This window comes from Nannobrachium achirus, assembly GCF_963921795.1.
Source record: "Nannobrachium achirus genome assembly, chromosome: 1".
NCBI classification, from domain to species: Eukaryota; Metazoa; Chordata; class Actinopteri; order Myctophiformes; family Myctophidae; genus Nannobrachium; species Nannobrachium achirus.
Genome location: NC_137810.1, coordinates 23,318,480 through 23,336,466, shown reverse-complemented (window position 1 = coordinate 23,336,466; position 17,987 = coordinate 23,318,480). Strand labels below are relative to the sequence as shown.

Genomic DNA, 17,987 nt, shown 5'->3' with positions numbered 1-17,987 from the left:
TCTTAACAGCATATTTAAATCTCTGGTTTTCTCTGTAAAATGAGGTGGAAACAGGCGACACTCCCACTGTTAGTGTCAAGTTCTACTCTTGTTGCACACATTTTCATTTGGTATTTTAAACCTTTTGAACGTGGTCATTTCATTCATTTCTTATTTTTAGAAAGAATAAATTAACATTTTTAACTTTGTATTATTCTTTTGCATTTTATACTTTTAACCTTTTAAGCACAAAATGGTAATAAAGCTCCATTCCTGAGTTTAACTCAACAGTTAGAAATTGCTCACAAGGTCACCTTAGGGCGAGGCAATTAACATTAACAGCTCCAATGAGAAGCCTGTTAGAGTACACTTGTTAGTTTCCAGGTATAAGTGTGTGTGTGTAGATGAAAAATGTTTATTAGTTCAGTCTTGCCATGGTGAATAAAGCTTAAAAATGAACATCACTGTATGTGAGTACACAATTGTTTGACAAGTAAAAAGCAGTCAGTGTAGCTGCAATACAAAAAAAAAAAAAAACTATGCATGTATATTTTTAATATATCACTTACATACATTGTATACAAATACAATAGGCCACCATTGAATGAGCGGACACAGCTTAATATTGAAAACATTTATTATGTATACAAAAAATAGTTCAATAGTAAGTGTAATAATCATTATGAATGAACAAACTGACATTTGGCATGCTTCCCCCCATTAACAATAATGGATCTCTATGACAGTGATTAAGAGTTGGGCGTTTGGGCTCAATGTTTATTCACTTTAAAAAAAAAAAAAAAAAGTATCAGGAAACTATCATGTCATATCTGATTATTAAACAAATGGGTTTGACTCAAATGAAATAATTCTTGTTAGCCAGATAACCCAAACTGCTACAAGATAAATAAGATCAAGTAAATGTTTTGGAAATGATTCAGGAAATTCCATAATAGTACTTTTTTCAGTTATCTGGCTGAATCACACTACTTCCTGAAACCTCTCCCAAGGAGTGCACAGTATACCCAAAGGCAGGTAAAGGCTGTCTGCCTGTCATAGTTTGGAGCAACACTGCTCTATTATGTATTTGCCAGTGGAGCTCAGATTCAGATTTTAAGAAAATAGCTTAATGAAAATCACAGTCTAGGGTGTGCTTCAAATAATCTATAAAACTATTGACTCTAAAACCATCTACCTTAAATGTCTGTGGTGTGACTCCCAACAAAACGTATCAAAAACTATTAAGGTGAAATTGTACAACGGTCAGATTTAAACTTTTGTACTTTTGCTCAGATAATTATATGAAGAATTCACTAACTTCCTGAGACCCAGTGTCACAAAGAAATACCAGTACTAATTATATACTGTAGGGGCCCAAATATAAACAGGCCTACAACCCACACTTAAACAAACACTGGTTAAATTATGCCAATAGGCTTTTTTTTTTTAAATATACTAGAACATGCACTTGTGGATGGTTTTGCAAATGTTCCTGGATAGCTGATTAGCTGCTAGCTAATATTTGTCTTCTCATGACAGAAGATTCAATTTCAGAGGTCAGTCAGATTCGATCAGCCCAGAAAGTAATCTGGCCAACACTTAAGTATATCGCACATCCATCAACACCCAAACTTAATCACCCTCAGAGACCCTGACAATACAAAACTAAAACATTTCATGTAAACAAACTGATTACATTAACAATAACCCTATCAAAAACAAGAATATTTAGTAATGCAAAGCACTGCATTCAAACACACAATAGGAGAAAAGATAATCTGTTTCCCAGGCCAATATCATTAGTTAGAAAAACAACTGAGGCAAAGCAGCTTCAGTTTACTTCAATAATTCAGATAGACAGAACACTTGTGATCCAATCAAAATGTTATTTTTTTTGCTATCCAATTGCAGTTGCGGTGATTAGGAGTAAGCCCACCCCCTTCACAGCTTACATTCACCAGTTTGAAAGCCATATAGTTTGCCACAAGTTTTAGTGGTACTAGCCATGTTTACAATTTCATGGCTGTTGCCAAGTATATTGGCATTCTTTTTTACCAATATTTACAATGTCGGCCACCTGCCATAATTATGCCAAACCATCAATGGCTCTGTATAGAAACAGGTCCATTTCCTCTGAAAAGGTCAGCCATTCTGTCCCACCACAATCAGTTTAAAAAAATTATATTTGTGATTTAACAGTTAATGTCTGAGAAACATGTTTTTCAGATATCACTATGAGTGAGTTAACTTTAGGGCCAGACTTTTCTAACACAATGCTTTTTCTTTTAAAGACTTAAACCCATGATTTGATCATCATGGTAGCATCACAGCTTCCAGCAGGGTGTGAGAGCAGAGAGGCTAGTTAAAGAGGCATTACAGTACATGATTTCAGCACCGTGCAAAGGCTGATGGAACACTAACTCAGATAACATTCAATGTCCTTTATAGCTCACTTACGTGTCACACAAATGTTGACCTGGTTGCCAATTTACATTCCCAATGACGGATCTATTTTTCATGTTCTTCTTTGGTCTGCCTATATTACAATCTTCTCAATGTTTCAGGACTAGTGAATTGATTTTTAAATGTTTTTTCTTTCTTTTTTTAAATCTAATACAGCAATTATAGAACAATGCATTGAAAAACTTTTTTAATATTCTACAAAACAAACCCACCCCTCTTGCTCCACCATGCTGGGCCTGATGCTGCCAGGCATTCTACTCTTGCTGAGAGTTTAATATCACCCAAAGGCTCCCCAGGCACCAGGGTGGCTGTCTGAGGAATTAACAAGCCCTTCAGCAGTGGTAGACATCTTGTTGGTGTACCCAGAATGTTGCTAATTCAGGGCACTCCAGTTTCTACTGAAGGGCCAGACAGGGCAAGCCTGGTTTCCACTACAGTGCCAAAACAGGACTATCCAGACTTTACTTTCAAGGGTCCTCGATTTACTTAAGATTGCCAATAGAAATGGTTGGTGAGGCACCTTAGTTTCAAATACACCAATAGTATTTATATTGACTTGGCCCTGGCCTAGACTCACTTGAGCTAGCTGTGGAAACCATGCTAATGATATCAAACCACCCAGTCACTAAAGGTGCTAACGTTAACAATAGTTAGCTGTCAGTTATAGCATCTACAACACACAATTGGAGGATAATATAACATGATCCCATTAACCCCTCCCAAACATAGTCTGGTGTTTGGGAGGGGTGTCTTCAATTCCTTCCGTTTTTTTTAAAGGAGACAAAGTGGCAAGATTTTAGGACAACTGAGAGTTAATCTTAAAACTAGCTTTTAGAAACAAATCTAAAAGCTATCTTTTAGATTAGCTTTAGCTATCTTTGAGGAGACATGGGATTCAGGAGAACAGGAAACTTTTAGGGAATATAGGAAAGAGGAAGGAACAAGGGAAGGAAGGAGGAGAGAAAAGAGGATTAGGACCGAGTTGAGGGTATCTTTATGTACAAGGGAGGATGGTGACAACAGGTCTCATATCAAAGATTTATTGGCAGGCCATTGCCAAGATTCAGCAACAAAAAATGACTAGAAACTAGTTTTCAGTGCTACAGGAGAGCCTGTTGTCACCATCTGTCACCATAATGGACAGTCAAAACATTGAATTCATGACATTGTAAAATAATAAAAATCAGCAATATGTTCGAGGTCCATTATCTGGGAAGCACATACAGAATTTTCTATTAGTCAATAGATTTGCTATATTTGTTGCATTGAAATGCACCATTTAGCATTCCCCAAAATAATTAAAACAAATACTTACTATAAAGAGACATAAAATAAAAAGGCGTAAAATGAAGCAGTGATGTCTGGTAGTATAAAATTCTATTACTGTCAATGCAGATATTCCCCTGTAGTGGACTGTTTTCCTCAAAAATGTTTTGTAGTCGAGTCATAATCTTCTGTGTAAAGTAAAGATTATCACTACATCACCTTTTATCTACAGCTAGTTTTATTCTTATTAAAAGCGGATCCAGAGTTGAGTATAGCAGTAGAAACGGAGTCCATTAGAAACATGGCCAAAAAGTCCTTTTGTCATCTTGAACTATGAAAAGACCGCAAAACGACAAGCAACAACAGGACAAATAGAAAAATATCTGAGTGGCTCTAGAAAACAAAGTGGAAGTTAAAAACAACCAGTGACTGTTGTGGGGCTTCACATGATGGCACACTCTCTGGACGCAGTCTTTCTTCCCTGGATGGTTCATTGGACAGAGAGAGAAAATAAATGTTAACAAATATTCCAACTAAAAAGCTCTCTTTATCCATCAATTCTATTGCTGAGGTTATCTTAGAAGTGCTTTGTAGAGTTTTTATAATGAGCTAGTTCAACAGTGTTGACCCCTTCCTCCCCAAAAATCAACAACCACTCCCCAGTAATAATCAGCACCTTTTATAGGTGGACATTTTGCGCTCAATGTGGTCAACCTTTTTATAATTTCTCAGTTTTCAAGTAAAAGGTAGGACAGAGTGAACACAGTTAATTTGGACTTTTTGACCATTGGACAAGTAAATGATCCAACCCCAATCTAAATACAAGGCCCAAGAACATAGCCATATTCAACCGTTTCCATCTGGCGTCTCAAGGATGAGCAGAAGTTTGTGAATTATTCAAAGATTTTAAGGTTAGGACTTACCCGTACCACCACCTCCTCCTCCTCCTCCTCTTCATCTTCTCCATTTTCCATCTCCATCTGAGACTTGCTGACGGTCCTTCTGGCCACCTCCTGTACACACAAACAGAGCAGGGACAAACAAATCACGTAAGACCTTTAAGAGTCTGAACCAGATTACAGAACCAAGGGGCGTGGTAACATGTCATGACTCCGACCTCCCTTTGGTCCGACCACCTAAACCTAACCTTAACCTCAGTAAAACTATGCCTAAACCTAACCTCAGTAAAACTAATGCTGGTGAGTAGCTAACCTGCCGACGCTGGTGAGTAGCTAACCTGCCGACGCTGGTGAGTAGCTAACCTGCCGACGCTGGTGAGTAGCTAACCTGCCGACGCTGGTGAGTAGCTAACCTACCGACACTGGTGAGTAGCTAACCTACCGACACTGGTGAGTAGCTAACCTGCCTACACTGGTGAGTAGCTAACCTGCCCGACACTGGTGAGTAGCTAACCTGCCCGACACTGGTGAGTAGATAACCTGCCCGACACTGGTGAGTAGCTAACCTGCCCGACACTGGTGAGTAGCCAACCTGCCCGACACTGGTGAGTAGCTAACCTGCCCGACACTGGTGAGTAGATAACCTGCCCGACACTGGTGAGTAGATAACCTGCCCGACACTGGTGAGTAGCTAACCTACCGACACTGGTGAGTAGCCAACCTGCCCGACACTGGTGAGTAGCTAACCTACAGACGCTGGTGAGTAGCTAACCTGCCGACGCTGGTGAGTAGCTAACCTGCCCGACACTGGCGAGTAGCTAACCTACAGACACTGGTGAGTAGCTAACCTGCCGACACTGGTGAGTAGCTAACCTACAGACACTGGTGAGTAGCTAACCTGCCGACGCTGGTGAGTAGCTAACCTGCCCGACACTGGCGAGTAGCTAACCTGCCCGACACTGGCGAGTAGCTAACCTGCCAATGGACAGGTCGGAGTCATGAGCAGTCCCCAGGGACATAGGGCTAAATTGTTGACCATGGTTGCTTCACAGCTAACGATATACCAGTTCAAGCTATTACGATCTCGCACATGAAAAGTCGCTCTGGATGAGAGGGTCAGCTAAATGCCCAAATTCTTGACTCTAACTGCTCTATCCATTCAAACTAGTAGTATAAATAAATCAAGGAAAAATAATTATTAAAATGTCAATACCTCTCCATCAGCATTCACCAGGGTGGTAATGATTTCACTTCCTGTGCCCCAGGAAGCCTGACTCTTCCACAGCAGGTCAGAGGGGGGGCTGTGGGCCATGCCAGCATCAGCAGACCACACCTATAAACATTAACATGTACATTAGGCTTCAGTTAGACCAAGTTGCAAGCAGTAAATCTAGTTTGGTTGGATCAGGTATGATCAGAAACCATGAAATCTAAATGTATTCTTATCACAAATGTGTAAGTTAATCTTTTCCTGGGGGTAAAAATGTTGATGATCCTAATCCAGCATTCAGTGTCTGTAAGAATTAGGCCAGTTGCCAACTGCTGAGGACGTGGAAACATCGTCGTCTTCCATACACAAATACATTTATGTTGTGTATATAAGAGTGGCGTGTCGATCGCGGTCAATGGGTTGGTTACACTGGACACAATCAAATATTAGAGAGTAGTGTAGAATTAAGGCATATTTTAATAAAATGTTTTAGATAAAAGATGGAGAATCTGGGAGGAAGGAGTGTATGAAATGTCCGTCAATCAATTAATCCATTGTTTTATTCCATGGTGAGTGGCCCATTTCATTTTTTCATTGATAGTCCTGTTCTTACCGTAACAGACTGCCCAGCCTTGAGGACAAACTTTGGAGAAAACTTGTAGACAATCTCTTCTTCTCCATCGACCTGCCTTGTCAACCGCCAGCTACCAAGAGGTTGGTCCTGCAAATACACAATCGTTTATTGGCTGAGAAACAAAAGGTCTCTTCCAGTGTAAATAATTAACATTCCAAAAATGCATAATTAGTGTAGTCATGTTGGTGTATTCATGTAATAAGTCCACACTTTTCTACAGGGCTGTTCAGGTAATTTATTTTGCTGATTAGTGTGGCATCTTTAAAAGGCATATGCACTGATATTCATGTCTTCCACCAACTTCCAGATTTGTGTATTACTCATATTGGCAGTGTCCTAAACAACATTCCACGGAGCAATAGTACTCTTGAAACTACATTAATTACCTGGTCAGTATCATTAGCAAGAGCCACAGCATTTCCATCCATATCAGTGGGGTTGATCGTCACGGCTCCGCTAGCAGTTGCCTCCTCTGACACGAGCAGCTGGCCCTCTCCCTCTTGCACTACCCCGCCCTCCTCTGTCTCCACCTCCACTCTCTTCCTCTTGGACGAGCGTGAGGAAGAGGAGCCCGTCATCCTGGTCACGGTCACACGGCTGGATGGAGGGCTGGGTGACAGCTTCAGTCTGGAGAGAAACAGATTGAACACCATATTAATAATAACTAACACAGGATATTCTTAAACTGTGAGCCTCAGCCATTTAAATCATGCCAATTAACGTGATTACAGTACATAGTGTATTTTACAGAACACACTGTACATGGCGTGTTTATCTCTGTATCTACTCTCACTAAGTGAGCATGATGAATCTGTCCAGACAATGATTGTTTGATAGAATGTATAATGTATGCATCCCATATGTTCTGTTTTAAGCCTTTATATGTCAAACTCTATATTTTGTGTGTGTTTGTAATAGACATACCTATGCTCTTCTCCCTCCAGCAGTTTCCTGTACGCATTGATCTCCATGTCCAAGGCTAGCTTAACATCTAGCAGCTCCTGGTACTCATTTAGCTGGGAGTTCATCCTGTCTCTCATTTCGTTCATCTCGTGTTCTTTCATTTCAAGGGCTCTGCGGTGCTTGTCTCTCTCTGATGACAGCATGTCCTCCAGCTCTCGGGCACGGTCCTCTGAGGCCGAAGCCTAACACACAATCATAAGAAATGTGATCAGGAACACAAAACGCAGGAGATGTTGATGGGATAAGGGTGTTAAAGGGATACCCTTAGTGAGACAAGTCGTTTCATTGCTCAAATCTCTAAATTAACCCCTCCTTTAGTTATAACGTCATATAATTGCTTCATGCATCGTACCTGTTTCTGCAGGGCACTGAGCTGGTATGCCAGAGACTCTATCCTCATACGAGCCTCCTGCAGCTCCTCCCTGGCAGTGCTCATTGCCTTGTCATTCATTTCTGAGGAAAGATTGGCATTTTCCAGCTAAAGGAAAGAAAAACAGAGAATAGGTAAGAATAGGTAAGAGCTGGAAAGAAAAGACGACAAGGTAGAAAAATCCAGGATCTCCCACCTTGGATTGGTAGGTACTTTCCAGCTCTCCCTTGTACAGGGACACCTGGTCATCGTGCTGTCTCCTCAGGTCCTGAAAGAAAAAAATCACACCCAATGTGAAATGAGCGGTGGTCGTGCTAGCACAATGTCTTCAGACTAGGATTTGAGTCTAGGATGTACAGGCTATGCTACACACAGACATAGAAAGGTAGACGCCTCTTCCGGCTGGGGGGTGCTGGTCCAAGACCGCTGGCAAGCCTCCCAACAACTCTACGCAAGCCTCCAGAATTCTGAGGCGGGGCTCTTGGGAATTCTGAAGGAGGCTTCCTTGTGCGTCACAGAATGGGAAGCTCGGTAGTCCAATCAGATGCAGGACTGGCAGGACTCCCTCTTTCCCATTGGAGGGGGCAGAGTGCCTTCCGCAGTTCCACATTTATGCACTTCCGCCAGAGGTGTTTGACCAGTCGCGCTAATGAACTGCAGCGGCGGGGGAGGTATCTAGCTTTTTATATCTGTGATGCTACACACACACATTTTGCTATGGCAAAACGCTGAGGAAAAAGGCTACAGACACATGATGATGACATCACTGATGCTACACATGCTATGGCAAAACGCTGAGGAAAAAGGCTACAGACACATGATGATGACATCACTGATGCTACACACACACGTTTTGCTATGGCAAAACGCTGAGGAAAAAGGCTACAGACACACGCACAGCCACTCTATGCAGCGGTTTACCACCGCTCAAAAACCACGGCACAATTTATGAGTTCTCAGAACTTATAAAACTCAACAGTTCGTACTAGTAGTTACTATGAAAATAATACTTCTACTTCTAGTCTCTCAACGTTGAGAATCAGATTTTACAAGATTACATGGCTTGACGTTCCTTATGTCCTAAGTTAACACTGATGTCCCACCTTAACACTGAGGTCTATTTACAGGTATCGCTATAGTTTGTATGTGGCTCTGTCTTTTTTTAAACCTGCAGTAAGTGCACAATCTTATCTACAGCAACGGTGCAGGGGAGTACTTGCAAGCTGCCCCGGTGCTATTGCAGATTTGTAGCGTTGATTGCATTGCGCATTCACGTCCCTTACTCAGATTTCAGTCCAGTTATTCATTCAAGTCTGCCACTGTGGCCATCTATTCTTGGACATGAATTGAATCCAGAAGAGACTGTTAAGACTGTCTGTGTCAAAAGATCGGGTTGGTACATTATGTCAAGAAAAAAGGGAAGTTTACAACATATCGCCTCGATTGCACCAGAGTTACTGTTTTATCTGTCAAAACATAAAGTGAAATTTGTGAATACCATTAAGATCTGGTCAGATGTATAGATGTATCTCCCTACATAGCTTAGCAGGCATGGAGATAGTGATGGTGGCCACTATACCTGTAAAGCCTGTGACAGTTTGAATTCGTAGTCCTGTCTTACTCCAGAGTCCACCTCCACAATCCTCTGCTCCTGTCTACGACGAGACCCTCGCACTTCCTATACAGCAATAAAGCACAGGCAAGACAGAAATACATAAGAGGGAAAGTTACATGTTAATATTGTAGCACTACGACAGAAGAACATATATATTGTGTATCAACATGACACATGTGCATGCATAAACGCACCTCTTCAAACATGCTCTTTCTGAACTCTAGGTCCTCGCTCAGTGACTGACAGCGGTTCTCCAGGTCAACACGCATCAGAGTCTCCGTCTCCAACTGGCGCTTAGCAACGGCATGGCCGTCCTCCGCCTAGGGATGGTTAACAAGACATAGATGTACCCTTATCAATAGCAGGACATACACAACCCTCAATGTCCATGGTGAATACATGTTCAATCATTAACGCTATATAATAGTCAAGTTTAGAATTTAGGAATACTTGTTAAATTGACATATCCATACCTTGGCCAGCAGACTCTTGAGGTCCGCAAGTTCAGCAGCCAGAGCAGCATTCTGGCTCAGCGCTGTAGACAGAGCTGCTTCACTCTGATTCAGCTGACTTTCCAGAGCACTGGCCCGGGACATTGATGCCGACAGGTCACCATCCTTTTTCTTTAGACTGTAGAAGGGATGGCGGAGGAATGATTAATTTAGGGAGAGAGAGGGTTGAACCAAGAGTGAAGGTTTTGACAATCCATGTATTTCAAAAGTGAAACTTTCCATTGCGAAATTACATTTGTGGTTGAAAATGGCACTACCTTATTTGACAGAATGATAAAGGAACGTGTTTGCCAGAGACTACGGCTGTGCACTTAATCAGCTTAAGTTATATATTTGTGAGTGCTTTGTACCCTTATTCGTCCCTCCAGAGAACCTTATGGTGATAAAACAAGGTCAAGAATCCTGGTACATAAAGCAAGGTTCCTGTAAAATCTTATCTTATTGCCACAAGGAACTTCGATCAGTTGGGTCTGGTTTAGTTTTATGGAGTACCAGGCTGTGGGCAAAGAAGGTCTCAGCAAGAACAGTCACCAACGTCATCTAGGCTCCATGGGTGGCGGGTGGCCACGTCCGGTGGCCACCCAAAATAACATTAGCGTCTATGAGCACTTCGTCACTTCCGCCACCCAAAAGTGTCATGGCGGCGTCCCATGGTGTGCCAAATTCCGGGTGTTGTCTGTTCCTGCCTAACCTTCCTTGGCTGTGGGCAGGAAGTAGCAGCTAGCAAGATGGTAAAAATGGCACATGGTAAAAACTAAAACTTTTTTGTAGGATTCTTTCTACTAAAGTTTCAATAAAGTCAGGACATTTCATGTCTCATAACTATTCCCAACTTCCTGGTAGAGAAAGGCTACTTAGCAACCTCTCAAATAAAATGTTAAACAAGACACCGATAATAATTTGATCTGTCTGCTGAGCTTAAAATAATGTATTAAAAATAAAGTTACGTACTGGAGAAATTCTAACTTTTATGCACTTGTTAAATTCCTTCAAAATGCGAATTGCAGTCATGTCCACATTATCACTACGATACATATATCAAAGAAATTGTTATTTCTTGAGTATCATCCAGCAATGCCTTCTCTTCCCACCAAAGTTCCATATCTAACCACACAGCCCATGTCCCCTTCCCCCATAACTATGTTCTTTCCTCTCCCATCCCCCTCCTTTCCTCACAGCCCCTCTCCATAATAGGCTTAAAGACCAGGCTCCAAGTCACAGACACTTCCTTAAGCTTAAATAACTCTCCAGATTCAGCAACTATTTCATTAATTAGTGTTCCCAGGTCTGATGTCATGTTCTCTGTAGCCTTTATAAGACGAAGCTGTGATTCAAAGGTTATACAATGAAGCTGTGATTCAAAGTTTAACCACAGACTTAATCTGTTCTTCTGTCTGGATTATATCAACTGGTTTTCTCACATGAAGTTGGGAATAATTAGTTGAGTGCCTTGTCTTGCTTGCACTTGAAGCCAACAAATACCAGTAAATCCATTGAATAAGACACACATGCAGATCAACAGATGAACCTACGTGATATTTTGCATTATGCAGTATATCTAAGCTGTAATCCTAAATGTTCCTTGATGGGTCAAAAACAATCATGTAGAAAAAACATTTAACTAATAGAGTGAGGTAATGACACATGGTGAGCTTGTAGATCAGCCATCTTTGGTGCGCGACACTGTCTTACGACGGGGTATAAATAAACATGGCCAGCGGAAGGGGACGGGGGCTTGCCTTGTAGAGGCAGATGCTCTGTAAAGAGAGCACATGGTAGACCGATGGTCCATCTATACAGCTCTAGCCAGTCCGCCTGCATTCACGACACACGTTGACTGATTATCTAATCGTCACTTTAATGGTGTGCGGTAATCTCCCTCATTACGGTGTGATATTTCTGGTAATCAATTCATTAATGTGCAAAGCCAAGTTCTACTGAAATTCAGGGCCTGCCAAGTTGTCTTTATAAGCAAAAAGACTAGAACAAACAATGCCCCCCCCCCCCCCCCCCTATTCAGAAGCCTTTTTTTATTTTTTGTAAAGCCATCCAAATCCATCCTAAATTGAAGAAATCATGTGTTTTATTAAAGTAGATGTGTGAACAGCGAAAGCTATATTACACAAAAACCTTTTGAAAGCAAATACCGGTACTATAAGGCAGGCTGCAAAAGGTAGTTCGTTTTTCGATGCACCTCCCTTTACTACACATACCTTATCCAAATACCATGCATTCCAGCCTCAACAGGTTCCTATACTAGCCTCAAGCTAAAACCAACCTGGATTGTTGACTTTTACAAGCTTTTGCGCCTGAGGCTAATAGCTCAAACACAATGGTTTACACGACTTAACTCATTTTAACTGATCTTAATGCAGAGGTATTCCTGGAATCTGCCATCACCATTCATTCACACTGTTTTGGTCACATAGGGTGAGATACAACGACAAACTTGTTGACAAAACATTAAATGAATGTGTGGATACTACCTGCTGCAACTGTATGTCAGTAACAGGCATACTGCAGGCCTTGACACTAAGGCTTGCCCACTTGCCCCCGGCAGGTAAATAAAACTTTCAGGCAGGTGGAGTTTGCTTTCAGGTTGCCCGACCGGGCAAGTGCTAGTTTGAAAGGGAACGCAATAACACAGCACGATATATACGTCTAAACACCTGAACGCGGCCAAAGCGCTCTGTCTTCTGGTCTTTGGAATGTAAAGTAAAAGCACTGTTTACCTATAATATGCTGTTTTCACTGTTCACTGTAAAAATATAAAATAGGTGTGATATGTGAAGTCATATTCAATCATAACTATGTAGGTATTTGGATAAAGGTTGAGGTATGACATTTTTAAAGTGTAAAATTGAACGGCAATTACATTTTTACTTGTCATTTTCTAATGGGCAATTTACTTTTCGGGCAAGTGGGCATGACCTTTGGGCAAGTAGATAATGACCTGTACTTGCCCGACAGGCAAGTGCCTGCAAATCCATATTTGACCTATAGAGATATAGCCTACACTTTACGAACACAATGGAAAACATAACACATTCCTTTTTCACATAGTAATTACATCACCCTCAGGCCAAAGACACATCCGATCTAGTTTGTAGAACTACAGGTAGGTACCTTTACTGTGTTTAGCATGGAACATTACCTGCGTGTAGTTTCATCCAGTTCAGACTGAGCCTTGCCTAGATCGATCTGCAATCTGGCCCTCTCTTTAGCCGTCTCATCCAAAACACGCCGAGCATCCGCAAGCTCTGCCTCATATAGAGCCTTCAGACCTGTCACCTACACAGAGGGAGAAACAAATAGAGAGAGAGTTTATTACATAAAAAGAACACTTTTGAATCCACCGAAAGTATATCGGAATTTTAAGCATATAGCAGATCATTCTTCACACTTTCTGGCACAGATATCGGCTAAAATAAAGTGGTCCTTTCTTTGATAACAAATGTTACCTTTTACCTGAATTCATAAGTCTATAATAATTGTGACTTGTGCAGTCACACATTTTTCCAATCCGTAATTGGGTAAAGTAATTCCCTCCATAGTGTTGAATAGAATTGGCGGTATGATTTCCAATCACAGAAAACGGAGGCCATTATATTCAACCTGAGATGTCACACAACTTACAAAAAGCTAATATCAAGTTATGCCCAATCCAATGGAGGGCAAGTTACAGGCAGTGGAGGGAGGAATGTTTATTTAGTAACGTTTACATTTCATATCTGTAGTGTTAGATATACAGACAATAAATCAGTTTGAAAAAATAATAAAATCAGCCCTATCAGTCAAACGTAAATGCAGCCTGGATTTGTTGCATTGAATATTTCAGCACTATTCGTTCATTTTTAAAATGAAAGGGAATAAGTTAAATAGTTTGTTCTCTTTACCAACACCAGCCCAACCTTTGCCACTGACAAAATGCATATTATTGTATTTATTTTTTGTTGAAAGATAGAAAAGCGCGCTTCACCTCAAGGCAAACAATAAACTTCAACTGTCGAACCAACTGCAAGTCAAAAGTCAGATTTAAAATTTGAATGGAGGCCCCATGCTCCGCCCATCTGTATAGCATGTGGACAACACCACTATTGATACAACAGAGATGAGAAGGGGACAAAAACAGGGAGTGGAGGAGTTGGAAGTTTGCTGGGAGGGAGGTTCCCGCTACAGCTAGTAAGTCTACAACAACATACTGACATGGAACAGCTGGATGGGAAGAGAAGCAAGTGTGGAAGTGAGTGCAAAAGAGCGGGAAGAAAGACTTTAAAGCAGTGATATGGAAAGAGGGGGAGGCGAGGAAAGAGAGAGAAAAAGAGGGCGGTGAGGAATGTGAACGTAGAAAAAAGTAGTGAGGAATGTACAGAGGAGGAGACTATCTACCAGAGGGGAGAAAAATACAGATGGGCAGGAGAGGGTTATATATTAGGAACAGGCAGCATTCTAAAGCTCTAGTGCTAAAGGTAGAGCTTGGCTCATTTTCCACAATACTTAGCACCTCACCTCTACTTCAAAACAATGTTAGAATGCTGTTGTATGACTCTGGGAGGTTAAATGGCTGACACGGAACATTTACAACCATTTTAAAACACCCGGTAATCACACTATTAGGCCTTGACAGGCGTGTCAATGTCTACTTTTGGTCAGTGTCATGCCCCCAGCATACTTTTTTACCCCGTTTCAGTCAGGAGTCAAAGAGAATGACCTGGATGACCATTAACCTAACCTCCCCCTTCAACCTCTCAGCTGCCAGTGAGTTTCAGAGAAGAGTATGCAGCTGTTCCTTGCCTGTGGCAGAAAAGTTACTCAAATGCTGACATTGCCGTCACAGGTTCTTAGCATTGTGTTTTACAATGGTTTTGTTTATATCTTCTGCATAGCACTGTGTTATATTTGGTAAAAGAAAACAAGGCCTATCCTAATATCCTTACCTACCCCTGACCTTTCAATTGTAAATACCATTTTGCATTGTGTTTTACAACTTTTTTTATATGATATAGTAGTGTTCCGCCATTCAATGTTATATGAGTAAAAACAAGCCATAGGCTTTTTTGGGTTTATCCTTTTAGTTGACCGTGTACCTGTCATGAAACAGGTACACATACACAGTCCTTTCCTATGCAAACTTATAATAACGTTTTCAATCAATCAATTAGCCTCTAGTATCATAAAAGATACTTCTTAATGGGTTTCATAAACTTTACTGAATGAAGCATTTCTGAATGAAAGGACAGACCAGCCCATGTAAACCTGTCTGACAGCCAAGCCCCTGAGTTTTCAATCTTTTACAGATGATAGTGAGGACTGAGGTCAGTCCACGCCCAATACTGAGGCAAAAGTAAGCCGGTTATCCAGAATGTCTGGATATCACAACAAAATAAAACACTAAACGGACTAAACCCTCATTTTAAAACATGATCCTTCCATTCTTAAATCCACGATAAAAAGAAAAACATAATTATACAAACACGGTCGCTTTATGTGCAGCATTGGTTTTGATAGCATCCGGATTTTTATTAAAACGATAAATCGGTAAACCACAACGATCAATTACTCAACCCCACAAATATGCCTCGGCCAACGTACATTTAGCACATTTCAAACAACAATGAGCATGAGCTGCTCCATCCAGTCTGTCCTATGAGTTTGAAAGGGAGCGGGCGGGAGAGTCCCTCCCGACTCCCGTCACTCCGGAGTGGACGGAGGATCAACGCTTTCCAAACATGTCCGCCGTGGTGCCGGTAGGCGCGCGGAGCGACACCTCCCGCTCAATCCATCCACCGGCTCCCGTTAACCACTTAAAAACCATCTATTCATAGCGAAAACGGACCTTAGATACTATACTTGGACCGATCCCCCCCCTCTACGCCGATTTGTTAGCCAAAAATAGCCGATCTACAAGCCCACAACGCGTCGCGAGCTCGTAGATCTGCTTTTTGGGAGCTAATGTTCCCCCAGAACATGGATGCCAGGGTTCAAGTGGTTAATATAAATGAACAGTCATTATGTCATCAATTAACACCGAGTGCGTCTTAAAGCATCCATTTAACGCATTAACAGATTACAAGTGGTCAGTGGAAACACCAGAGCTTGGGACTAGACTAGAGTGAAGACGTGCACTGCAGCATTAACACTAATATAAACGTTAGCATTGTGTAGCCTCTCGAAAACGGATAACTGTTGTTTCTTTGTTGTGGTTAGTATCAGATTCTGCAAGCCATCTTTTATGTGCATAGTATATGTGTGCATGCATATACTGTTGGTGAAAAGTTAATAGTTCAAATCGCAAACAGATAGATGAACGCTACTACAGGGAACACTGATGTTTTAGTGCAGTGGTTCCCAAACTTTTTAGCTTGTGACCCAAAATAGATGTTTGGCCGGGGCCCAAACCAGTGAAAATAGCCGATCTAAGCTCACATTTGTTTCTCATTTGTGGAATGTATTGGGTTTCTTCTATTTATACAGTGAAATTAATGCATATTTTTTAAAATCGTATAAATGTTTGCTTTTTTGGGAATGTTTTTGGAAAATGTTTTGAAATGATTAAAAACAAAATGTAGGAAACCCATTAAAAAATGTGTCCGCGACCCAGAGAAGGGTCCCGAGCCAGTGTTTGGGAAGCACCGCGGTTTCAGCGCGGCTCCCGGCTCAGCTCGGAGCTCACCTCTCTGGTGGTCACCTCCTCCTTCTCGGACACTTTGACCATCAGCCGGTCGTTCTCCAGCTCCAGGGACCGCACGCGGTCGATGTAGACGGCCAGCCGGTCGTTGAGGTGCTGGAGCTCCTGCTTCTCCTGCAAGCGGGAGATGCGGGTGGGGGACAGCGGGGTGGAGGAGGCCGCTGACCGGCCCGCTTCACGGCTGGGAGTAGCAGTCGCCATAACGGATCTTTTCTTTTTTAAACAACCCAAGAGTCGCTCCTCCGCTCTGCTAAAAAAGAAAGCCTCGGCTTTGAACTGCTGCTAAAAAACCCGCTCGGTCCGAGTGCGACGTTAGCAAACTAGTTGGAATGAGTTTGTTTACCAACAGAGCGTCGTGTGTAAATGAATGAAACGCAGCGTGTTGGCCGTAGTTCCAGTTTGAAAGAGAAGCTTGCGGCTCTGCTGCTGCTGCGAGAACAAAGATGGCCGACTGGCTCACGCGGACCGCGCCAAAAGGGGAGACGCAACCACTTCCGGACCCGCGGTGGTCATGGGAGGTGGAGTTTATACTTTAGTGGCGGATCGGTGTCGCGCGACCCGAAAGGAGCAGATCTACAAGCTTACAACGAGTCGTTGCGGCCGCTTTAGGAATTTGTAGATCTGCTATGTTTGATGCGCGACACGGTGCGCAACCAAGTATAACATCTGGCATTATACCACCCATCATCCATCCATGCTGGCACGGAGGACGAGGAGGACAAATGGGAAATTCATGCAAGTGTGGTTGCCTTGACGGGGGACGCGAGTCACACTCGCAAATGAATTCTATCTTACCATTAGAATTTTCCCCATTCAAGTCAATGGGGACATTAATTCACTAATGGTCATATATGGAGATAATGGTCATAATAAGATCATTGTGTCAGAATTGTGACCGATGGGTTGGTTTGGTTCCCTTGACACATCACTGTGACATCACAGGTGACATCACCTATGTAAAAGTCCATATATGGTAGGCTATTCCCCAGAATCCCTTTTATGCCCATATATGAAGATCCCTGATGTCATCGATAATATACATCACATGGCCAGATGGCCAAGACATGGCCCATATCTGTGTGGCTGGTTCAGACAGGGATCTCCATGTATGGACATAAATGGGATGTACTATATACAGTACATGGATCTCCATATGGTAACTGGTCCGATAGGCCTATACATCACTGGCCAGATGGCCAAGAATTGGCGCGACCTCGCCCTTTATGTCGCCCTGAGGCGTCTTACTAGTATAAATTACTTACCCGGTAAATACCCGTTAGCACGGATGGAGGTTTGCACACGTTTTATAGGCCTACTATATTATGAAACTTGACCAGTAATGGAAATTGGCCCTTTTTTAGTCTGGTTGGCTGAAATGTCATGTGAGG

At 42.0% G+C, this 17,987-nt stretch overlaps 1 protein-coding gene across 1 annotated transcript; it reads right to left on the bottom strand.

Annotated features, from left to right (window-relative positions):
• Positions 1 to 4,150: 4,150 nt before the first annotated feature.
• Positions 4,151 to 16,958, bottom strand: lmnb2 (lamin B2; the record flags this gene model as incomplete). Its single annotated transcript, XM_080727704.1, has 13 exons — positions 16,585 to 16,958; positions 13,066 to 13,202; positions 9,873 to 10,029; positions 9,594 to 9,719; positions 9,364 to 9,462; positions 7,981 to 8,052; positions 7,767 to 7,892; positions 7,376 to 7,596; positions 6,838 to 7,078; positions 6,431 to 6,538; positions 5,821 to 5,940; positions 4,632 to 4,721; positions 4,151 to 4,189 (listed from the first exon to the last, which is right to left on the bottom strand). The coding sequence occupies exons 1-13, from the start codon at positions 16,798 to 16,800 to the stop codon at positions 4,151 to 4,153; spliced, it is 1,752 nt and encodes a 583-aa protein (XP_080583830.1). The 5' UTR covers positions 16,801 to 16,958.
• Between the last annotated feature and the right edge of the window lie 1,029 nt (positions 16,959 to 17,987).